This window comes from Scardinius erythrophthalmus (assembly GCF_964197995.2).
Source record: "Scardinius erythrophthalmus genome assembly, chromosome: 23".
NCBI lineage: Eukaryota > Metazoa > Chordata > Actinopteri > Cypriniformes > Leuciscidae > Scardinius > Scardinius erythrophthalmus.
Window position 1 is genome coordinate 26,281,118 of NC_138243.1, and position 24,841 is coordinate 26,305,958.

Genomic DNA, 24,841 nt, shown 5'->3' on the forward strand with positions numbered 1-24,841 from the left:
ACGTTCATTGTTGATGTCTACTGTTAGGTTGATGAATACTGTCAATTAATATAATATATATCTATATCAATCACCCCCAAAATGATTCCAAAGCCCTCTCAATGATGGCATAAATCAATGTGTTATAGGAGCAGAACAGCTAAAATGCTAGTTCTAGCATTACCGATTGTCCTGAATTGATTCTGCTGCCAGTTACAGTGATACTGTGGAAATGTCACCTCATTGTTTGCGATTTAACCAATGTTTGACCCTTCCAGTTACAGCAGTAAACGTCTTTCCTCTTGAGTGCTTATAATGTAATGCAGGACGGTGTCCAAACTAAATGGAAGTGTTACTCGGGTTATTGATTGGAAGTTTGGATCAAATCAAACAAACCATTTTATGTTATTTTCAAAATCTAAATATTGCAGTTTTATTTTATAAAACTAAATTAATATTTTAGCCATTGGAATGTCGATAATGATCAATATTTTTTTGGAAGTCATGCTATGGAAGTCAGTGGTGCCCCACACATGCATACACTCATACATGCATATTGGTGTAGGGAAAACAATTTCATTGGATTTATTTAATTATTTATTTTGCTTTGTTCAAGTACAAAAACCACACCCAAACCTTTTGGAATATTTTTTTAATCTCTGAATATAGACATATTTATGGATATTTATCTTAATTCTCCCCAATAGAATCAATGGTAACCAACATTAAATATCAAACCCCAGTATATAACATGTATTAGTGACACTTCACTGAGATGAGTCAAATGAATACTTTTTTTTTCCATACACATTGAACACAAAACATGTAATTGTAACCAGAAAGCAGTTTCTTGAGTTCAGCCTTCTAAAACACAGCACACATACCTGGAAAACCCTGTAAATGGATCTCCAGATGTTAATGCTGTGGGACCTAGACCCGAACTAGGTGGTTTTTCTATGATCCACGTCGTCCTTTTACCACATCAGACGTTCATAAATAAAGCAGGTGGCTCTTGCGATGTGGTGTGTGTATTGAGAGAGTTGGATTGTTTCAGCAGATGGAGATACATTCACTCTAAAAAGGAAGTGAGCAAATGGACTTGAATGTTGATGCAAAGAGCTTCATGGGGAGCTGTTTGAAAAATACAACGGTGTCACAGTAAAAAAAAGGTAATTAATCAAACCCGCTTAAAGTCTTTTAAAAGTTGAGCTGATTTTCTGTTTTTCTTCTTTGTGGTCAGAAATTTTGTGTGACCAAATCTTAAAATCACAAGACACACTAATGTTTAGTAAAAATTAAGGTATACGTTTTTACATTTTCAATTTTCAATTTAAGAGGTTCTGCAAACTTTACCACCATGATGCTGAGAGGCTGTGATAAAACACAAACACACACAAAAAGGAATCTAGATGGAAATCCTTTTCACGTAAGTAAAAATGTAAGTGATTCTTTTAATTTGGCCGATATATATATATATATATATATATATATATATATATATATATATATATATATTACAGAACTGTTGTTTAGAGACAGTACTTGGATGCAAGAAACAGTCCTTCAATGTCCATTATCAAATTATGGACTTCATGAGACACTGATACAGTTGACTGGGTAATTATTGACTTTAACAGTAAATGGAGTCTTTATTTGTTTTTTGCAGTTCATATTTTCAGCCCTATCTGACGTTAAGTGCTGCTGTTGACCGCATCTGTGTTTAACTGCTCCAAAGAATCCAATTAGGAGCTGAGACTTATTCAATGAGCAACTCATCGTCTATCTATCTATCTATCTATCTATCTATCTATCTATCTATCTATCTATCTATCTATCTATCTATCTATCTATCTATCTATCTATCTATCTATCTGTCTGTCTGTCTGTCTGTCTGTCTGTCTGTCTGTCTGTCTGTCCGTCCGTCCGTCCGTCCGTCCGTCCGTCCTTCCGTCTATGTATATAGTAAGCAGAACTGAGTTGGTATAACATCCATCCATCCATCCATCCATCCATCCATCCATCCATCCATCCATCCATCCATCTATCCATCTATCCATCTATCTATCTATCTATCTATCTATCTATCTATCTATCTATCTATCTATTATTTAGTAAATATAGTAGGCAGAATTGAGTTGGTATAACATGCAGCAGTATCTGCATTGAGTTTCAGAGGTGGGTGGGGGGTGTAAAGGGGCAGTGGAATTCTTGAATCCTCAAATCCTGGAAGTGGGAGGAACGAAGAAAAAAACTCCTTCATATTCCTTTCGAGGGGAAGAAGCGCTGCTGTGAGCGACAGAGAAAGCGCAAGACAAACACGCATACTTGCAGCAGTTTACTTTTATTTTGACTCGTACATTTTCGTATGCCGCGAGACACTCGTGCGAGTTTATGAATGAAAAACTTCCCAAACAGCAAAGACGTTGAAGTTTTCTCACGGTTCATCTACGCACCTGGACCAAAACCTTTTGTTTGCTTCAGCTAGTTTAAACGTGACTCTTTTTTCCTCGCTACTTTTGCAAAAACAGACGCGTTACACGAGAGAAATCTGGCTGGGTGTCCTGTTTTGATTCGCTTCAGCGTGGGGCATTTTCTTCGGAGATCGCTTGTTGTGGAGTAATGTTTTACAAACCAAAATAACTCCAAGAAGAAGAAGTCCACTTCAACACAACCCAGTGTTCAGAATAACATCCAGAGGTGAGTGTTTTTAACTTTGGGAAGAACCTCAACATCTTGCGTGTAGGTCTGATGCTTGTAGCCTAATGTTCATTTTTATTGATGTAGGCTATATGAAAGAGAACATGGTTTGCAAGCCCTAGCAATAGAAAAAGGACTACAGAAAAACTTGAATCTTTATCTTAAGACGCTTTTATATCTGCATATTTTAAAGAAACTTTTTTTTTTTTCAAAGACGTGTTTTGCCAATTTTATATAGAGGAGTGAATACATAAGTATTCTTATAGCCTATATTTATATAGTAAGTAACCTCATATACATATATGTATAGTATTTTTTTTTAAGTAAATCATTCTCATTTCCATTGTATTTGCACATTCATGAAGAGACAAACCTTGAATAGGTGCTCACAGCAGGAGTAGAATAAGAATGCTACATTGTGTTCCCTTAATTTGCATATCAATGAATATGAAAAGTGACCTATTTTGAGCTGTAAAACCCTAGGTGGCATTGTATGTCCAGTGTTTGTTATGGATGTATTGTGTTCCTTGAGGAAACAAACCTTTCCAGGGTGATCTGTTTCTGTGTTAATGATAAATCAGGGGGGTTTGTGTCACAACTGAGCTGATGTTCCCTTGCTAACTGTAACTTCTGTTGTCGAATTGAGGGGGTAAGATACATTCATTGAGTCAGCCTAAATATTTTAGTCAAGAACCCATTAATACTGAGTCAGTCCCGTTATGCTAGTTTACCTATAGGGCCACTTTCTGATAAAGAGTGAATCATTGAATTTGTTCTCTAATATGTGTCAGCAGCTCTGAGGATGACTAGCATTAATTTCAGAGATGATTCATAAATTAAACTGATATTTTCAAAACCGCAACACCCCTCCCCTAGGAGCCCATCTTGACTTATTGTGGCACTCGTGCTGAGTTACAGCCGAATCCCACAGTCGACTGTGTCAACTGGAGTCCATCCAAATTGAATGTGTAATATTGGATGCGCTGAAAGACAAGCTGCATCCATGCACCTGGTCAGAAGGCTTCTGAATCACCCGCTGTGACTGGTTTCCTCGTGGTAATCTTCTCAATATCACTTTCAGCATAACTGGATATTCACTGCATGCAGCTGAAGCTTTATATTCAGAGTTTTAGATATTCCATGATTCCCTCACATTAATGTTATGAAACTTCACTGCAGAGCACACTAATGTTTGGAGTAACGAGTTTTTGGTTTGCATCAGGCAACGGAGGTGTGTATAGGAAGGGAAATGGGAAAATAATTCACTTGGATTTCCTTCCTTAATCTATACAATTACAGGTGTAAAGCCTGATAACTACCCAGGCGGTCGCGAGCAGGGGGTTGCTCCGGGTTGGTGGGGTCCTCCTGGGGTGGATTGCATGACTATCTCCCAAAACAAACACAGAGTCGAGGAATGTCATGCATGGATGCAGCAGCATAGTAATTAAGGGTCCGGGCTGGACTCTCAGGGGGGTAGGGAACAGAGCAAACCCCAACCTTTAATTATCACAATGGGCTTTTCAAACGCTTCTCTTGCATTACTGTGGAGAGCTCTGAAAGGACTGCTGGTTTCAATGCTGTTTTCCACTTTTGATAGTGATAGTTCAGTAGAAGTTTCTCATTTGCGTTTATTCATTTAGAAGATGGTTTCATCAAAAGCAGCTTCCATAAGAGAATAGTACAAGCATCAAGTATATGAGGCAACTCCAAGGTTATTTAGGGCCAAATATGAAAATAATTCAAACTATTTATAATTTTAGTGTATTTATTATTTTACTGTTTTATTTGCAGTGTATACATTTAAAATGTATGTATTTGCTAATCTGTAATGTGCATGCATAATGTTTTTGTTTTTTAAAATTTAGTTTTTAGTTTTATAAATATGGAAGCTTCTTTTTTCGCGCAATTGCAAGTTTTTATTTCTTGCAATTGTGAGAAAAAAGAAGCTTCCATTCATATTTGACTTTTTTCTCAGAATTGTGAGATAGAAACTCGCAATTGTACTTATAAACTGGCAATTCTGACGTTTTTCTTGCAATTTAGTTTATATCCCGCAATTCTGACTTTCTACCAATTGCAAGTTTACATATAAACTCAGAATTGTGATATAAACTCGTAATTCTGAGAATAAAAGTCAGAATTGTGAGAGAAACTCACAAATGCAAGAAAAAAATGTCAGAATTGGAAGAAAAAGTCACAATGACCTTTTTTTATTTATTACGTGGCAAGTTTCCATACATTAGAGAGTAGTAGGTCTAATTCTCTTTCTTTCTTTTTTTGTGGTGGTAAAATTGGAAATGGCTTGTTTCCTTTACATCAAGTATGAAAAAGCACAAGCAATGAAGCGTGATTGTAAAATCCTTCAGACTGCTGGTAGAACTATGTAACGTGTTAGCTATTATCCCTCTAGAACTTCACACATTTTTTATACGGTTTCGTGACTGTTGTTGCAAAACACTTTTATAGCTTATCCAATAACATTTCTTTGAATCTCGCCAGCGTGCCGCAGTTTCATGTGTGAAAAGTACCACAAAAAAACTCCACATTCTCATCAGTTTAAGAGATTCTTAAATTTCACTAGTTTGACATGGTTATGGACAGCGCCTGTGAGGTAAATGAACTGCGTTTATGGCTTTATCATAAACCTGCTGCACACTAGCATTTAGGATTTGCCACCCACCGCAGAGCGACCGTCTCTTCATGCAGCCAAGAGGTCGCACTTTAGCTGAATTACTTTGGCATGAAGACCGTACGACAGCGCTCAGTAATGGACGGACATCCCTCATTTATCATTCTAATTAGGTGATCACAATTAACACAATGGGATGTTGCTGTACTTTAACTCCAGATGAAAACGGATCACGGTCGAGTATTTTAAACGCACTTGCGCAAGGCTGAGCCATGCAACGAAGGTGCTAATGCCGCCATGCTGCAAATCTATCAGTTGAAACAACTTTGTCTTTGTTTGCATTCACTAATACTCTAATTCCCCACACTCTTTTAGTAATGAGAGCAGAACATATGGCACCAAGTTGTTTTGTATCAGATTGTGGGTAGAGTTGAAGGTGCGAGAGCAAATGGTTTGCAGTGCGATTATTGGAGGAGGGGATACAAAAACAACCGCCAGATTACGGGTCTTTTGTTGGGAAACGTTTGGCAGGGATGGAGGCGTGACTGGGATCCCAAGGAAAGCCAAGTGTCAAGTGGCCAGTCTTAGGGGGGCATAGCATTAACAGATGTGTTTCACACCACCGGGATGGCCTCTCTACACCTACTCAGGGGGGCAGCTGCTGTCGGGTGAGGGGTCGAGGGGTTTGGGGCCTCTGTTTTCTTCATACTTGTACGGGAAAACCATGTTTAAATTAGCCTAGTTTTGGATTTGTGATGTTCTCTTGTTACAGTCTTACGTAGGCTTGCAGCTTTTCCTTACAGCTAAATTCCCATTTTATGTCAAAGGATGGATGTTGCATTGAAATAAGGAGAATTGTTTTTAATTATTTATCTGCTGGTGTGGTCAATTGATGCATAAACAGTTGTCAATGCTAATCAAACGTAATATTTAATAGCAATGAAGGAGCCTTAGAAGTCAAATTAATGACTGCCAGATGGACTTTATGGCCAGGTGACGTATTACTTCAGCAAATGAGAGGGGTCTGGTCTTTGTAAGCAAAGCGTGAGTGTAGTTGGCTAATGTTTTGTGGCTCTTTGATATAGTTATAAGTGGAAATTTACAATAGTGTTCAAAAGTTTGGGGTCGGTAAGATTTTTTTTCATGTTTTTGAAAGAAGTCTTATGCTTACAAAGACTGCATTATTTAGTCCTTCTGGATGGTTCCTACTTAAGAGTTGGCAAATGTGATGTGTGTTCAAGTGATTTTGGTCAGAATAAAATGGATCTATACACAAAATTAAGAGTAAAGCCTGCATATTAGAAATTTATGTATGTGTTTTATCATCCTCGTCCTGCTTCAGTGAATTATGAGACATGGAGTTTTATTGTGCAGGACTGTTGCCACAGTCTGCTAGATGAATAGTATTTTCCAGTGAACTTTGTAGCTATTTTAATGATGCACAAAAGTCATACAAACTTAAATAAGCAGTCAGCATTTACCATTACAAATTTGACTAATACAAATTTGATTGCTAGGCTTATTTAAGCTTATCTCCCCAAAATTAAAGTGTCCCAGTGGTATTTACATTGTGTTGGTGCACATGTGCACTCAACTCCTAAAGATCATTCCAACTTTCCAAATCTAATCATATCTAGGGACCTAAATATGAGACTTCGGGCTGGGCCAGTACACTCTTAAAAATAAAGGTTCCAAAAGAGAAGAACCATTTTGGGTTCCTTAAAGAACCTTTCATTGAACAGTTCTTAAGAGAACTGTTCTTTCATAGAACCCCTTTTCCACTATAAAGAACCTTTTGTGCAGTGGAAAGGGTCCATGGATGTTAAAGGTCTTTCATGGAGTCAAAGGTGCCAATAAAAAACCTTTATTTTTAAGAGTGTAAGCAACCATCCTAACCAACCAGAACTCTCTAACACCCTAGCTTAGTTATTTAATGGACATTTTTTCCAAAAAGCCAGAACATTCCTATGAAAAGTTTGTTTTTTCCTTATTTGCATTCATGCATACCATATTAGACTATTTCCTGTACACATTCTCTTTCACTTTTTTGGCAGGTAGCTCTATGCTGCTGGTGTTGATGGCCCAGCGTTGCCCACAGCTGTGTGAATGAGCTGTTTCGGCCCACCCTCTTCGCCCAGCTGCCGTGGCATGACTTCTCTCAGGATGATGAAGTCATGGCATTTGCTTCTCCTGTGGGTTGTTCTAGCTCACCTCCCCTTGGCCCAGTCACGTCCCGCAGTAACCGAACAAGGTAAGTTTTTCCTTTTCTAGTGTTCACTTCCAGGATGTGCTTAATCAAAGGTGGCGCAAAATCGAACAAATGGATGAAAGCAGCATTTATTTTACTTGAGTGATTCAAGGATGGTCACACATTTATGAATCATCTCTTACAATAGGCTCCACTTCATGTAGCAGCAGAGTTCTGGTCACGGCTCTGTTTTTTGATGTGGAGTTAACTAGTGGAGCTGGAACTCATTAGGGTCTGGTGTGCTCTAGGACTACAGATGCTTTTCCTTTATGCGTCCATGGAGCTTTGGGGTCTTTCACTCTTTCTTGAAACCTTAGAGGTTCAGATGGATCATGGTAGAATGCGCAGCATTGCAAAGAATCCTTAACTTGCTAAAAGCCTTTTACATTTATACTGTCATCTAAGGCCCTGTTTACACCTGGTATTAAGATGCAGTTTATACCTGGTGTTTTAATCCGTCTCTTTTGTCCACTTTTAACCACTTCTGTCCTGATTTCTTTGAGTGAAGGGGTAAATGTATGTTTTTTTTTTCAGATCTTTCGATTTAATGGATGAAATAAGCTCACACAATTTACATATTAACACGACCAGAGAAAACAGAAAAACATACGGGGAGCATTAGCTTTTATTTCTTCTCTGACAGCTACAAGATCACACCGAACGCTGTGAATGTGTGTTAGAAATCAGGAATGTTGAGAGAACATTGTGCTTGGTACGCTTTTCGTCTTCAAACCAAACTTGGGTCTCCAGCCGACAAAGTTTAAATCGTGTTTAATCATAATGGTTACGCATTAAGTCAGTTGGCGGAGAGTAGACGTCTTTTGCAGCTGTTCGAATGTATTTGACCACATGAGTGTTTACACTACGAAAGAAATCCGGTTGATTGCGTTTTCGCTACCTCTGGAATTGGTCGAAAGTGGACAGGCTAAAAACATTTTAGACCACATTTACACCTGTGTTTAGCGTCACACACTTGTGATCCAATCGACCAAAAGACATTAATAGTAGGTGTACACAGGGCCTAATGCTCACTTAAAGTTAATCGAATGAATCAAATAATTTAATAACATTGTTAAATGTTATCTTTAGCAAATCTCAAAATGAATATCCAATTTCACACTTTTACATTTTTTAGTATACAATTTTAGTTAAAATGTTAAATTGCATAAAAATGTTATATGTCTATTACCAGCCATATCATGGAAATTATTATAAGCATTTCTGTCTGAATTTTAACACGTCAATCATCCCGATAGTTGTGAAATGAAGTGGTTTGATAATTTGCTTTAACCTTTTAGTGTAAGTAAGGGGAACGGTCAGAATTGTTGATGTGACGGCCTGACACCAACACTTACACTACAGTCTCAATTGTCTGCATACTTATTGATGCATGTTTGCATACAAGTCGACAGTGTCCATTCACAGTTGCTTAACACACTAATATGTTGTACTAAGTTGTGGGCCGCAGAGCTCATCTGCATGTGAAAACAGCCATCGCAAATATCCTGTTGCTGCATAAACTCTTGGTCCATTGTTTGTGAGGCTTGATCGAACTGTCTGTTTGCCTGAATTGACTTGTTGTAGTAACTCGGTGCCCAGCAGTATTACTAGCCAGGCAGGAAATCCCAGCAGCAATCCATCCAGACTAGGACTTCCTCTATTGATTCCCAGCCAAGTCCAGAGCTTAGCAGCAATCCTGGCTGATGCGGAGAGACAGGACAGCTATAAGGACTCGAGGATTGTTTTATTGAAGCTTTGCTTCATTAAAAGGGTTGTAATGATCTGAAATGAAACGACTTTTGGGGTTTTAAAGATGTCGTTGGATGAATAATGAGGTGATGACAGATGTTGTTCACTTCACCCTGTACTGACTGACCAAGACAAATGGGTCAGGCCTCCGCCTCCCTCTGGGAAAAAAAACACACACATTCTCTTCGGTTCTCCAAGAAGCCAGTTCGGAGCGGTCTAAATTGCGATGAAATCATGCTTGTGTTTTTGGGTCTTTCAGACTGGGACAAATGACGTAGGGACAAATCATGATTCTTTCTGCTTTGTGGAATTTCTTCCGCAAACAAAATGTGCTTCTAATTTGACAGTTTCCCCATTCGGCCATATAGGTGGTGCGCTCCTCCTCCTGTTATCAACTGCTTCCAATTTGACCAGAGGAATGGCTTGAATTCCCGCATGATGAGGACCAAATTTTTATTCACTGTTTTGTGTGCAAAAAGCCCCTTTTAGGTAAAACTTGTGCAATAGCTTTGTAAGATATTCTTACTTAACATTCACTACATTAGCCTTTTTAAAAGGCTATTGTGATTGCCTCGTTTTTAAACCCCAAAATGGGTCTGTTCTTAAATGGTTGTGGAGATCAGAGAAAAAAAAAATCAATATTAAGTAAATATAAATCATTAATCATACATAGCAACTAAAAACAGCACTACCCAGACTACATTAAATACCAATTCACTTGATGAAACCATTGAAATTTGGCCTATAAATTTGGCCTCATTTGGCCTATAAATGTTCATGGTTACATTGATATTTTTATGGATTTTTTTGTTGCCACTTGAAGCAAAACCAGTCTATGAAGACTGACTATGAAGTATTTACGAACGGTAGACTCCTAAAAATATCTTTGCTGGATTAATTGCAACAATAACAGCCAGATGTTTAGGCATCAAAAGGCATGCTGGGAGTTGTCAACCCTTTTAACTCCAGTTATATGTCCTGTTTTTCTTGTAAATGTGAGGTTTACGGTGTTTGTGTGTCCTGTTTCTGCTCTAATAAGTGATTGGAATGATTGAAAATAAAGTGAATGGAAGTATATACGATAAGACATCAGTCCTCATTTCAAGTCCAGCCTCTACTTTTCCTGCTCGGCATGCTTTTTTTTTTTTGTTAAATTAGGCTGAAACGAAAGTTGATCCCACCCCCCTCTCGTCCTGTTTCATTGCTGGGATTAAGGGGCCTGTGATCCAGGAAATACCTCCAGTTGGCTCAAGTGAGATCTCCATGACAACTAGCCGAGGAACCTGCTGTTACAGGCTCTTCTCTGTCTCTCCAAACTGACTCTCTTTCCCCCTTCCATCTCTTACGGATCCACTCGCATTGTCAGGAAACATTGTGGAGGACAAAAGGGAAGGATTAGTTTGTTTGACAATTAAGGTGACTTAAGGTTGGTGGGGGGTCTCTTTGAATGGGAAATGCAGTATGCTCTGGCGTCAGGGTTTTTGTTTTTGGCTTTTGTTTGTGTGTACTGAAACTCAGTCCTTATAAGTGTAGTGGGTCACAGGAGGTTAATCTTTAAACTGTTTCATTTTTAACCTCAGAACTTCCCATTCTTTTGTAAAGGAAGAATAGCATTTCTTCCTGACAGGATTGTGTTTTTGATTCAAAGTGTTTGAGCAGAGTGCAATTTTGAATTCATGGGGGAATCTCATGATAAAGACCCATTGCACATCAAAAAAAAATTTTTTTTTTTTTTTTTTAAATAATTTTTAAAAAGTATTATATTTTATGATAATTATATTACGATTAATTATATAAGTTTATCTAAGAAAATAATATTTAAGACTATTTGGATATTTTGTATTGCCAGTTTTATCTTGGGAAAATGTCGCTTAATTTTCACATCAAATTATTCTCTTAATTTTCAGATCTTTTTACTTTTTTGTAAAACTGTCATTCGTTGTAATTTTATTTATTTTTATTTTTATTTTTATAAAACAGCATGATTAAATGCAGAACCATCTTTATCATTCTTATTGTAAATCATGATATCAGGCAAAAGAAAGATATTGTTATTTTGGCATAACTGGAATTTGCTTTATTGAAATGTGCCAAATATTCATGAAAATGTCATAATGCAAAAAAAAAAAAAAAAAAGGCTAAAGGCTTCATTTCCTTTACCCAAAATATAATAATTATTTTCTTTTAATTTTAGGTTAAAATATTCCCCGGATATCTGACTTGCATAACTTTTTCATCTTTTTTTAACTTTGTGTCATCAGTTTTACTATACTGAGTTTCTTTAAACTAATTTCATTAGTTTGTGTTTTGTTTTTTTAAAGCATTCCATATGTAGTTTCCTTTCTCCATAGTGCTTTACAAACTCTTTTTGTCAGTCATCATGGCCCTTATTTAAGTTTAGTGGTTCTTCAGTTTCCTTTGGACCAGCGTTGTCTCTTGTCTCACACTTTGATTTGAAATGCCGGTTTTGATCCAGCGCCCCCTTTGCCAAACATTCCATGCTGGTCTTCTGTTCCACCACTAGTCCGAACAGAGGTGAAAATGGAGCTGTACACATTGTTCCCCGGGGAGTGTTTGGTGCTGCAGTGCTTGGCTCAAGACGAGACCCCGATTGTAGACCTAGGGGTCATCTGGACGAGAGACCACACTGCTTTGCTGAATGGAGACCACATGTGGGTGAACGGGGGCCAGCTGGAGATCGGGTCAGTAAAGCCGACAGACTCTGGGCTTTGCTCCTGCACTGTCCAGAGCTTTCTGGGCAACCACTCTGCCTATTTCATCGTTAATGTGACAGGTAGGAGCTTAGAGAGGATGAGCTTTTTTTTTCATATCGAAGAAACAATTTTCTCTGCAAATGACACCTTTTGTTCAGTAAGGCTGATAGTGTATTTTTTTTAAACCCCTGACTTGTCCCTCACCGTTTGTGCTATTGGCATGAATGATATCTGAAATGATGTTGCTTGTAGAAGAAAGTAGTTCTGTTACTTTTCTAAGCAAATGAACAAGAAAACAAGAGACAAGTCACTTTCATTTCATTTGCTTTTTGAGGTCGTATTGTTGTCATAGATGAGCAACTGAGGCTTTGTGAGATCTTTTCTCCCTGTTCAGCTGTGGAATGTGTCAGGCGTTCAGTGGTGAATTTGTTAGACAGCTCCCTAGAGTGAGTTTGTGTGTGTGCGTGTTTGCGTCTGTGTGATTCGAGCGTGGGCATGGATCTGGAGAGGAGCCTGCAGTGACTCATGCGCTCTCACTGTCCGGCGCTCTGTGAAGGGCGGATGCGTTTATTCCGTTCACTAACCTAATATATTGTGAATAAAAAATTAAAAGCATTGCTAACCTCTCCTTTCTTAATCTGCTGCTATTCTTTGCTCCCTGGCCAGGATTCTAGTGGAGACACAGACAAATAAATAAATCTGTATGTTTTTTTGCTGAAGTTGTGACGTCTGAAATTGCGCATGGTGAAATAGCTACATTCTGACCTTTATGGATGGCTGTATGATTTTATTCTCTCGACTCTGTCACAGGTCACGCAGTAGCGTCTTCTGAGGATGAGGACGACGATGAGTCATCGTCAGAAGAGAACAAGCCGTCAAGTAGCCAGGAGCTCTTACGTAAGCATGCGCTCTCTTTTTCAGGAAGAAAATCAAATTATCAAATGTTTGTTGTTTTGTTAAAGCTACACTGTGTAGTTGATTCTTAGCAAAAAACACTTTGTTCTTTCAAAATGATATGTGCTCATTAATGTGTAATTACTTCTACCAACTAATCAAGTATTCTCGTAAGCGTAGAATCTGCCATTTAGAATACATACGAGCGAGTCGCTCAAATGGCGGAAGCCATGTTGCACCTCCATCTTGAAAATACATTAGCCAAAGAGGGACATACCTGGAAATTCAAGCTTCGCCTTTCGCGTTTTTACACTCATTGGCACCGTGACGAATGCGAGGGGGAGATTACTCGCGACTGCCGGCAGATTTGAAATAATACGGCCACCATAGGAGTTAAAAAGCCCTCGGAATGGGAGGGGCTAGAAAGTAATATTCAGTTGGTAGTCATAAACAATTTCACCGCTAGATGGGAGAAAATCCTACACAGTGTAGCTTTAAATACCATATTTTCTCTCTAGCGATGGCACCTCACTGGGCTCAGCCTGAAAAGATGGAAAAAAAGCTTCATGCCGTTCCGGCCAGCAGAACGGTGAAATTCCGATGTCAGGCCGAGGGAAACCCAACTCCGAAACTTCGCTGGCTCAAGAATGGAAAAGAGTTCAAAAGAGACCAGCGCATCGGGGGCTACAAGGTACATTTGCACATGAGAAGACTTCAGTAGCTGACTTCTGTTGTGATATCACTGTTATGTAGGATATACAACCCTCATTTACTCTGCACCTGAGCCGAGAGAAGGAAAGCTGAAACCTCAGCTCACAATAGGCCAAAATCACAGCCTGAATCTCGACACCCTGAACCTGACACCTGAATACACACACCCTGATTTAAACGTGCAGGCAACATGAAAGGTCTGGTTACGAGTAGATAGCTGTTGTGATTAAGGCTTTGTGATATGCTGAATGTGCACAAAATATTAGATTATTTTGCTGCCAATTTCGAGATTCAAGATTGTTACATCAGCCATTTCCAACTAAGTATACAGAGGGGGCGAAATACCGTTTCTTTAAGCAAAAATGTCCATTTATAAGTTGATCAGTTTCAAAATCATGGTCCATTTTAAAATCAGTCTGTTTCAATTAACTGATTCAAACCCTGATTTATCACTTTAAAAAAAAACACACACAAATATATATACACTGCCTGGCCAAAATAAAAATGTTATACATGTTATGTTTGGCAACAGTTCTTCTAACCCTAATTGATGGAGTGTGTAGCTTTTAATTTCTTAAACAACCATGTAGGAAGACACATCATGGCCATATTTCAGGATGACAATGTCAAGATTCATCAGGCTCAAACTGTGAAAGAATGGTTTTGAGGGAGCATGACATTGTCATCAACTACATGCTCCATCAATTATGGTTAGAAGAACTGTTGCCAAACATCTAACATGCAATTATCCAATTATTGACTCTTAAGCATTTTCCAATTTAATCCAAACGGTGACTTTCTTTTGTCTGGGCAGTGTATATATTCAAAATAAACATTTAATGAATCTATTTTAAAGAATATTTATTTTCTTCAATTCTCAGCTGCGGGAACACATGTGGACCATAATCATGGAGTCTGTGGTGCCATCAGACAAGGGCAACTACACATGCCTGGTGGAGAATGAATACGGAAGCATCAATCACACCTATCAGCTGGATGTAGTGGGTCAGTCACGTCTCAGTCTCGACCAGTGGCAGTTCAAGAATAAATACTGCAATTAAATTCAAGCCTTACAAACCCCCTTTGTGTATATTGCAGAGCGATCACCTCACAGGCCCATCCTGTATGCTGGTCTCCCTGCAAACCGAACGGCTGTGGTTGGCAGTGACGTAGAGTTTGTTTGCAAGGTTTTCAGCGATCCCCAGCCTCACATCCAGTGGCTCAAACACATATTGGTGAACGGAAGCCAACTGGGACCTGATGGACTCCCTTACGTACGCGTCCTAAAGGTAAAGGGTTTACAATGAAATGCAGCCAATTTGCTCAAGTCCGACTTGTATGCAGCGGTTTCGTATTAGTGATCCACACATATTAGGATGTGGTGGATTGGGACTGGATGTCATGAATTTGGTCTCTTGTTGTCTCCAGCACTCGGGGGTCAATAGCTCGGACACCCAGGTGCTGACACTCTACAATATCACAGAAGAAGAGGGCGGCGAGTATATATGCAAAGTGTCCAATTATATAGGAGAAGCCAATCAGTCAGCCTGGTTAACTGTCCTTAGACAAGGTAACTTGATCACAGGCTAGTCTGAAATGAACTCTGTAGAGGTTTTTGCTTTGGGTTTCTCTCATGCTTTGGGTTTTCCTATTCAATAATGCCATGGAAACTTCCAGTTGACCCAAACATTGGCAATAATTCCTTGGCTATGGATTGGGTCTTACTGGAGAGACTCTCCATGTGGCTTGCCTGATGTAGGTGGAGGTAGACTGGTGGTGATGGTGCTGGGCAGTGATATTTGGTCTCTCTACAGGTGATGGAAAGGTTTCAGGTGGCTTTCTGAGCTTTGGGAGCGTCTAACTGGTTTTTAAAACAACCAAAAACAACAACTCCCCAAGCTCAATGTGGTCCCGTTTCCTCCTCCTTTCCCCTCACGTCTTGGGCCTCGGGTCTGCTTTTCTCGTTCTCTTCCAGACGGCTGGCCTCAACACCACCGACAAGGAGATGGAGGTGCTCCAGTTGAGGAATGTGTCCTTTGAGGATGCTGGGGAGTATACTTGCTTGGCGGGCAATTCTATCGGGATCTCCCATCATTCAGCATGGTTGACCGTTGTCAAAGGTATCCGGCGACTCTTTCCTGTCCTCTCAAGACCTTTCCTTCTCGTCCATCACTCCCAACAGTGCCCATTTGTTTGTGTCAATTGCCAGTTTCAGGTGAACCACATTTAAGTCAAAGAGCATTTACTCAGCTGTCACTTTAGCCGGTGTATCTTTTGCACCGTTGACAAAGGGTGAGGTGTTTTATGGGAACGTGTGTGGCCATCCACAGGTGCAAAACCACCCATGCATGGCACCAGCATGACGAGTAGACCAAACATTTGGATTTTAGTGACATCTTCCCCTATAGAAGTATTATCTTACTAAGGTTCCCTCAGTAGGTTTTACTTCCCATTGACCTGGCAAATGACACCAGTTATGGCACTGTTTCACCTCTTCTTCTTTTCTTCCTCTAAATTCCTTGTTTTCTCACTCTGTCCTGCTATCTTTGTATTTTTAATGAGCGGTTAGTGCACACCAAGTCACCTTTACTCCGATTAAATCAGTTATGTTCATTCTGAGAGTAAGCAGACTATGATATGAGAATATCTAGCAAACTATCTTGGTGTTCTAAGGCAGCATCCTAACTGTGATTGAACCTCATGAGTAGCATATTTGGAAAACTCAATATAGGCTATGACTTCTTGCGCCCCACAAATTTGCAATCTCTTCCACTAGAAATAGCAATTTTAGAGCTTGAAATGACAAAAAAGTATATTAATTATAATATTCTTACGCAGTTTTATTAATTAAAGCCCAAGACTTTTTTCATTTACATGACTTTTCCAGGTCCTAGTAATCACACTTTTAAAATTAGGCTATGTATCAAGACCGTGGGAACCCTGGTTCTTCGAAGGGAATAAAATCTTTTGAGGGGGTGAATTAAAATAAAAAATATATTTTATTTGTGTTGTTGTTTGGGCTTATTTTAATGCTTGTTATGTCTTATTTTAATAATTTTAAGTCATCTTGAGGATCCCTTTGGAAGTTTGCTGAGGGCCACCGCTGTAGAACCTCTGCTCTAATAGGCATTAAAATAAATAGCACACGAAAAATATTGGCTAAAATAGTACATTTTATTATACTTTTTTAGTACTGATTGAAATATCAACATATTTATAACATTTTCCTCAACTTGTGCACCATCTGAGATTTTTTTTTTTTGACCAAGCTAGTCGCAATGCATAATGGGATTGCCTTCTTTGGAAAGAATGCATGTGATGCAGCCTTAGAATTCATCAAAAACTATTATAATCTTATATAATTATATTATAATGATATAATATCTTATAAGGCAGCATAATCATTTAACCACCGTTGTGTGTGGAGCATGATTAGGATGCCTTAAAATGCCATATGGGTAACAGTATAATTTTGGAACAGCTTTATCATTTCATGGACTATAATCTGAGTTAATTGTGACTAGGTGTGCGTTATCACTGCATCATTAAAATATATGAAGTTGTTAATGATCAAGCACCACAAAAATTAGGTTCCTTATCTTCTGGAGACTTTGTTTTATTTCAACCATTGCATAATATTGCTGAACAGCTCATATCTATATATACGATGCTTTAATTTAATAACAACCCATCAGGTGTAGTTATGTGTCTCTTCGGCCTCCCAGGACAATTTGGCCAGGATGTTTCCATTTCATACTTGTGCATGGGACGACTGCAGCCTCATGCCGGTGGAGAATGTGGGGCGAAATACTACTCCACAAAGGAGCCATTATGTGGCAACAAAGGGAGCTTGTGCTCTCTTCTCGGTGCCAATAGTGTCAAATGCACTGGTTGAAATAAAACAGAGCTCGGTGTGTGTGTGTGTATGTGTGGATACGTGTGCGTGTGTGCCTGTCACCAGCATCTACCAGTGTGTGTCAGTCCAAAGCACTGTTTAATGCTGTAGACACAGTAACAGAGGTGTTTTTGATGTCAGTTGAAGTGGATTCAACCTTATTAATGCTGTTTTCTATGCCAACCATCACTATTATATATATATATATTTTTTTACTTTTTCAGAAAAATATTTCTTAACAGCAACAGCCCGATAAATATTTAAAACCCCATAGCAACATTCTCATTCCTCAGAAGAGGTATAAATATAGTTTTGGTTACTGACCATAGCATTGTGTTTGCCCCATAAGCACCCATCGCTCCCTCTGCAGTTCCCAGTCAGTCCTACCTGGAGGTGTTGATCTACTGCGTGGGATTCTTCCTCATCTTCCTCATGGTAGGAATCGCCACCATCGTCAAAGTCCGCAGCTCCTCCAAGAAGAGCGACTTCAACAGCCAGCTGGCCGTCCATAAGCTGGCCAAAAGCATTCCTCTCCGCAGACAGGTAACAGATAAGGGCTTTGACGTATTGGTATCTTAAAGAAAGACCCTTGTGTCCATCTTAAGGCCTTTAAAAACACCTGTTCTGCTTCCTCGGCCTACAGGTGTCGGTGGAATCCAGTTCGTCTCTGAACTCTGGTGTGATGTTGGTCCGTCCTTCACGACTGTCCTCCAGCGGGACCCCCATGCTGTCAGGGGTCTCTGAGTACGAGCTGCCCCAGGACCCGTGCTGGGAGGTGCCCCGAGAGAGGTACGACCACTGCTCACTTGAAAGTTGAACTTCTCTCACTTAATTTTCTTAACTTAGAAATCATTTTGCAATTTTATTCATCTGTATGTTTGTTAAAGGCTAGTACTTGGGAAACCTCTGGGAGAGGGCTGCTTTGGTCTGGTGGTGATGGGTGAAGCCATTGGAGTGGACAAGGACAAGCCCAACCGAATAACTAAAGTCGCTGTGAAGATGCTGAAATGTATGTGGTTTTGCAAATGAACAGCCTAAAAGACACCGTGAAATGGTTTGATGAAGATTCTAAGGGATCTGACTGATTTTTGATAAAGTAACAAAAACTCTTACATTTACATTGAAGGAGGGACCAGAATATATTGCTCTGCAAAAAAAAAGTGTGTTATCGTGTTTTTCTGTAAAAATTCTTAAAACAAGGTAAATTTACCTTGAGCAAAATTGTGTACATTTTCTTTATACTCTTACTTGATTTGAAATATATCTTGAATTAAGTTAATTGTTCATACACCATTGGCAAATTGTTTTTTATTTCATTTAATATTTTTATTAATTATTTATTTTATATATCCAGAATAATATTTTTCTAAAATAATCAAATTGATTTATTTATTTTAATACTAATAATCATGTTTGATAATATAATACAATATATTATCTTTATTTTAAGGTTTAAGGCCCATTTACACCAATAACAATAACTATAAAAATAACTATATTAGCATCCAGATCAACAAAGAACATTATTCTGTTTATTATAAGCGCGCTGCAGTTTATCATCTGCCGCTTTAAATGCTCAAGCTCTTTAAAGCAGGATGGATTCTGATTGGCTGTCAATGCTTTTATCGTTCATCCACTGGAAAATATCGTTCTGAAAGTGATTTCAACAATATGGTTTTTCGGTGCAGTTATCGTTATAGTTGTTGTGTGGACTTTTTAGACAATCTTTAGAACTATATCTTTAGCATTATTATAGTCCTTGGTGTGAATGGGCCTTTAGTTATTTATTTCCTGGAAAATCAGACAAAAATACTGATTAAGAAAATGACTTTTGGGAGTGTAGAGCCAACAGACATGGACTAAAATCCACCAAAAAGACCAAACCACATTATTTGTCAGATGTTTACTTGTGTAGAACCAGACCTCATCAACATGTTGCATGTTTTTATTAGCTGACGCCACTGAGAAGGACCTGTCGGACCTCATCTCAGAGATGGAGATGATGAAGATGATTGGAAAACACAAGAACATCATCAACCTGCTCGGAGCTTGTACCCAGGATGGTAAGAGCCCATCTGAGGATTCTTACAATCATGTGGCATTTGAAGATGCAGGAACATCTGGAAATGTTTGTTTGATATCTCCTTCCTCCAGGCCCTCTTTACGTCATTGTGGAATACGCCTCTAAAGGAAACCTGCGGGAATACCTGCGTGCCCGCCGACCGCTTGGCATGGAGTACTGTTACAATCCTGACCAGGTGTCTGTCGAGAGCATGTCAATTAAAGACTTGGTCTCCTGTGCCTACCAGGTGGCTCGTGGCATGGAGTACCTGGCATCCAAAAAGGTATTGTTGTCACATTTAGTCTTTTTTTAATAAAAAAAAGAATCATACAATGCTTTTGATTTCATAATTTTTTTAAAGGGTGGGCTGAAATAAATATTTTGGTCTTTGTGCACTCTTCAACAGTGTATCCATAGAGACTTGGCAGCACGCAATGTACTTGTAACAGAGGATAATGTAATGAAGATAGCAGACTTTGGTCTGGCCCGGGACATTCATCACATAGATTACTACAAGAAGACTACAAATGTAAGCAGTCAAGTTCTTCAAACAGTCATATTTATAGTCCAAATATTCAATTTATGACAAGTGAACATCTTTATTTCTTCTTCAGGGCCGGCTGCCTGTCAAATGGATGGCACCTGAGGCTTTGTTTGACAGGATTTACACGCATCAAAGTGACGTGTAAGATGGCTCATTTGTTTATCATTCCATCCTCACATCAATGCTTTCACTTTATAAAAGTTCTGTTTCTTGGTTATGTCTCGGTACTGATGAAGTGCTCTCGGGTTTGTAGGTGGTCTTTTGGGGTCCTTCTGTGGGAGATCTTCACTCTGGGGGGCTCGCCGTATCCCGGAGTCCCTGTGGAAGAGCTCTTCAAGCTCCTGCGAGAAGGTCATCGCATGGACAGACCCTCAGCCTGCACTCAGGAGCTGTACGGCCCTTTCACATATTTTAATTCTTTGCTGTGTGTCCACCAAAGCATTTTTTCCCCCAGAGGCTCGTGTATTTTTCCAGTTGTTTTCAATGTTGTTTTTTCAAACGGCTGCATCATGACAAGACGCTGAGCGTCTCTTTAAAGGGATAGTTCACTTTGAAGTTAAATTTTGGTATGTTTTAGCTTACCTCAAGGGCATCCAAGATGTAGGTGTCTTTGTTTCCGCAGTAGTTTCAATTTTGATATTTTTAGGTCAAACCGTTCTTGTCTGTCAGTCATATAATGCAGGTCTGTGGTCACTGTCTCAAAGAGCATGCACAGAGTCCAAATTAAAACAATTCCCCGTCGTCCAAATTAAACAATTCCCCATCGTAAGTACACATTGATGGCCTAAAACACGAAATGAGCGGTTTGTGTGAGAAAACGAACCGTATTTATATCCTTTTTACCTCTTATACACAGCCACGTCCAAGTGATCTGAGGGCGCTCGCGCATCCTGGTGTGTGACAGGTACGCAGACTGGTGCATAGATATATATACACTAGATGTCGCCTTAAAGACATTCGTTCCAATGAACTGCCATAGCCAAGGCGACATCTAGTGTGGGGAATCTCTTACGATGGGGAATTGTTTTAATTTGGACTCTGTGCATGCTCTTTGAGACAGTGACCATAGACCTGCATTATACGACTGACAGACAAGAACGGTTTGACCTAAAAATATCAAAATTGAAACTACTGCGGAAAACAAGACACCTACATCTTAGATGCCCTTGAGGTAAGCTAAAACATAGCAAAATTTAATTTCAAAGTGAACTATCCCTTTAACACTGAACTCTGCGTTTTTTTTTACCGGTCGCTGAGAGTTGAAGAATATTCGACTTTGGGTAAAACATCACTGTCTTTTTACCCAGCCGTCCAATCACAGTGGAGGAGAGGCGGGACATATACCACACTAACCACCACATTCTGCTTGTACAACAGCAACAAACGACAAACAGCAAACAGTGGAACAAAATCATTGAAAACAAGAACCAGAGCAAATACTTTACTTTATATACTTTACAAATACGACATCGTTATATTCAGAAACAAACCATTTTCGAAATCAGATACTAGTAACATTTCCGTGGATATTCCGTATCAGAGAACGTATAGCGTCTCAACTGAAAAAGTCGCTGTGTCGCAGAAACGCTTTCTAGCGCCCACAGCTAGGCGTTTTCAGTAGAGCGCTGCCGTTTTCAGCTGGCTACAAACGCTTTGGTGGACACGGCCTCTCTTAATTTTATTAAATAGAATCTTTAAAAATAACATTAACAAAAAAATTAACCGTTCGTAGTGACACATTTTTGAGTGAAAAATATTATATAATTTATTTGTTTGTTTGCTTTTATAATGATAATAATAATTGTTCCACTCTTGGTTACCTTAGTAGAAATTAAAACTTTTCTTTTTGAATAAAATGGCTCATTCAGATATTTTAATTTGCAACTAAAAATGCTTCTGAATTTAATTAAATAAAAACTTTTTAACACTTGTATTAAAATGTAATTCACAAGAAATGTAACTTCCATAATGACAAATAGCTAGAAACAGACTTTAATTTTATTTATTTTAATATTCATTTATTTTAGTAGCAATATTATTATTAAAATAAATACATAAATGTATTATTATTAAAATAAACATTAAGTGAAACCGATTACATATTATTGTTATTATTATTTGAATAACTCTTTCACATCATTTTTTTGCACAAGTTTTTGTTTTTTCTAATATTGGTTACTTTAGCAGTAATTCAAATATTTTTCTTTAGAATGAAATGCAGTAATTCAAATATTTTTCTTTAGAATGAAATGCACTAATGCACTGTGCACAATAACATTTAATAAGAAAATAAATGGTTTCAGGTTGTCTTTACATAATGACTCAGTTATGCAATGTCTTTCTTTTTTTTGTTCAGATACCTGATGATGAAAGACTGCTGGCATGCGGTTCCCACGCATAGGCCAACTTTTAAACAGCTGGTAGAAGACCTTGATCGCACCCTGTCCATGATGTCCAATCAGGTAAGACCAGCAGACTGCGTAGGTAGCTACTTTTCAACTCAGCATCCTACTCAAAATGAATCCTCACAACTGTAAAGTAACTGATTTGAAATCAGCATCGTGGGCAACTCTCTTTGGCTCAAAATTGAAGCATCCTAGACCGCAAACTTGGATGACAATGTTCACTGTTCTCATTCCAGTGCATTATGGGAATTACTTATTAACGTATGTGTTTCCCTTTAGGAGTATCTGGACCTCTGTGTGCCCCTGGAGCCCATGTACTCTCAGGTCATCCTGAATGAACGAAGCTCCACCTGCTCCTCCGAGCCGGACTCTGTCTTCTTAAGAGAGTCTGAACCTGAAGAACCATGCACCCCCCCGACAGTTCCCCCACAACAAACTGTTCGGTCCTTCAAAAAACGCTGACAGTAGAGAACACCTGGACCTCTATTTTCACAGAGGATCTCTATATTTCTCTGCTTCCTTTGACTCATAAACTCTGCAGGCTCAGAGACTGAGGAGTTCAGCCTGGGCCGTTCTAGCACAGAAACACAGGAGGAAACGTTTCATACCAGCCAACTCTCAAAATCAAGACTGATCAAAACAGAGAGGCTTGTGTGGGGAACTACCAAACATTTTGTCCTTCAGAGGGATCAGATCCTCACAAATAAGATGTTCAAAAAGCATCGCAGATGGAAAGAATGCTTGTCATCGCCAGCAAAGTCAATGGGTTGGAAAAGTAATTGCAAGTGTTACCCATTAGAGTATGCTGGCTGTGTAAATGCGGTTAAATTGTACAAATATGAAATTATATAAACACTATTGTTTTATATTACTATTATAATAATTATTATTTTTGTATGAGCTTGTTTATTCCTTTTTTTTTGTTCAAGAAACCTGATCCGCAACACCGTGTCCTAACCAGCTGCAACCGTGACAAGCAGCATTTTGTCACTTGATGATATTTCTGCAGTGTGGCTCTGGATGGCCCCGCCCACAATGAAATCTCATTGGTCCAAAATCATGCTACACATAATATGTCTCAATATGACTCAATATGATAAGAACAAAACCGTTTGTAAGTTCAAGTTCCCTGAAAAATTTGATCCGACCATCTCGACATAGGAAGTTTGGCTATATTGACCAAAAGCTTAAAATGGAGGGCGGGACTATCTGTTTGTTTGACCGATGGAAGATGAAGTGAATGTTTAGGAAACCTGTTTGAAAATAGTTATTTGATAGTCATTTTTGCCATTTGGCAATGCTAGTCGTGGAGAAATTACACACTTAATCTTTAAACGTCAAATATGTTCCCACTAGCTGCGGTTGCCTGGAAAAATTCAATGTGGAAAAATTAACTTATGGTTATAAATGTAATGTTGTGCCTAGTTAGAAGATGGTGTCACACAGATTTATGGGAGTTTCTATATGTTGAGATAAGCTACAAATTAAATCTGTTACTCATTGCTTGCTGTTACGGTCTTAAGGTGCGATTACTGTTTTTTTGGTGTCCTGCAACGCTAAATTCCAGTAATGTGAATGAATGTTAAGTAACTATTAATATGAAACAGCTGGAATATGTATGTCTGTTTAGTGTCAGCATGGTGGTTGACAATCTGTTTGCACCAGTTTCAAAGCATAGCATGTCTACATTATTTTAAGCTAGACTCTCAAACGACAGGGTTTATATGACAGGATTGGCAACTTGTTGTGAGGAATGGTGTAAATTAGTTCTCGAATAGAGTTTTGATGCTTGTGTAATTCTGTATGTCCTGATGTGAATTTTGAGGCAGTGGCCATGCACTTATATTCAGGCTGTCAATAAGCTGACTGAAATTGCCTTTCCTGGGGGAATATAAATAAAAAAAATGTTATATATAAAATAAAATGATCTGAAGCTCACATTTGTTTATAAAGCCCATGCACGTAGGAAATAAATGACGTGCGAACCAACATATCTACTCGCAGGCCGGTCCAGAGGTTGTCTGGAGGGCAGATGTGTGCAAGAAGTTGCTGACTTCAATGTGAACCATCCACTCGTGCTGAAAGCATGAGCGAGAGCTAAGTAAATGATTAACGGTGAGAAGAAGGCGCTTTTCCCCTCCGCCGGCACCTCATTGATTAACCACGGCAACACCAAGAGCAAACACAGCAGCATCAGGCTGTATATCAGGAGGAGAAACTCTCACAGCGGGGGAACAAGACAGCTGAAGCACTTTGGCGAGTCTTTAGATCTTTTATGAATGCTAAGCAGTTTTTCAGACTGAATCCAATGACA

The 24,841-nt window shown here is 38.9% G+C and overlaps 1 protein-coding gene across 1 annotated transcript; it reads left to right on the forward strand.

Moving 5' to 3' along the window:
- Positions 1-2,264: 2,264 nt before the first annotated feature.
- Positions 2,265-24,443, forward strand: fgfr1b (fibroblast growth factor receptor 1b). The gene is made up of 17 exons (XM_081354551.1): positions 2,265-2,676; positions 7,360-7,556; positions 12,827-12,913; positions 13,429-13,601; positions 14,503-14,626; positions 14,720-14,910; positions 15,597-15,741; positions 17,866-18,059; positions 18,160-18,305; positions 18,404-18,525; positions 19,469-19,579; positions 19,671-19,861; positions 19,985-20,107; positions 20,193-20,263; positions 20,376-20,513; positions 22,479-22,584; positions 22,807-24,443. Exons 2-17 carry the CDS (start codon positions 7,412-7,414, stop codon positions 22,987-22,989), a joined length of 2,250 nt encoding a protein of 749 aa, XP_081210677.1. The 5' UTR covers positions 2,265-2,676; positions 7,360-7,411; the 3' UTR covers positions 22,990-24,443.
- Positions 24,444-24,841: the final 398 nt, after the last annotated feature.

Bases quoted from the DNA above. Each gene is read 5' to 3' on its own strand.
- fgfr1b (XM_081354551.1), top strand. From the start codon at position 7,412: ATGAGCTGTTTCGGCCCACCCTCTTCGCCCAGCTGCCGTGGCATGACT. The intron at 7,557-12,826 runs GTAAGTTTTTCC...ACTCTGTCACAG, and splicing joins TCCCGCAGTAACCGAACAAG to GTCACGCAGTAGCGTCTTCT. The intron at 13,602-14,502 runs GTACATTTGCAC...TTCAATTCTCAG, and splicing joins AGCGCATCGGGGGCTACAAG to CTGCGGGAACACATGTGGAC.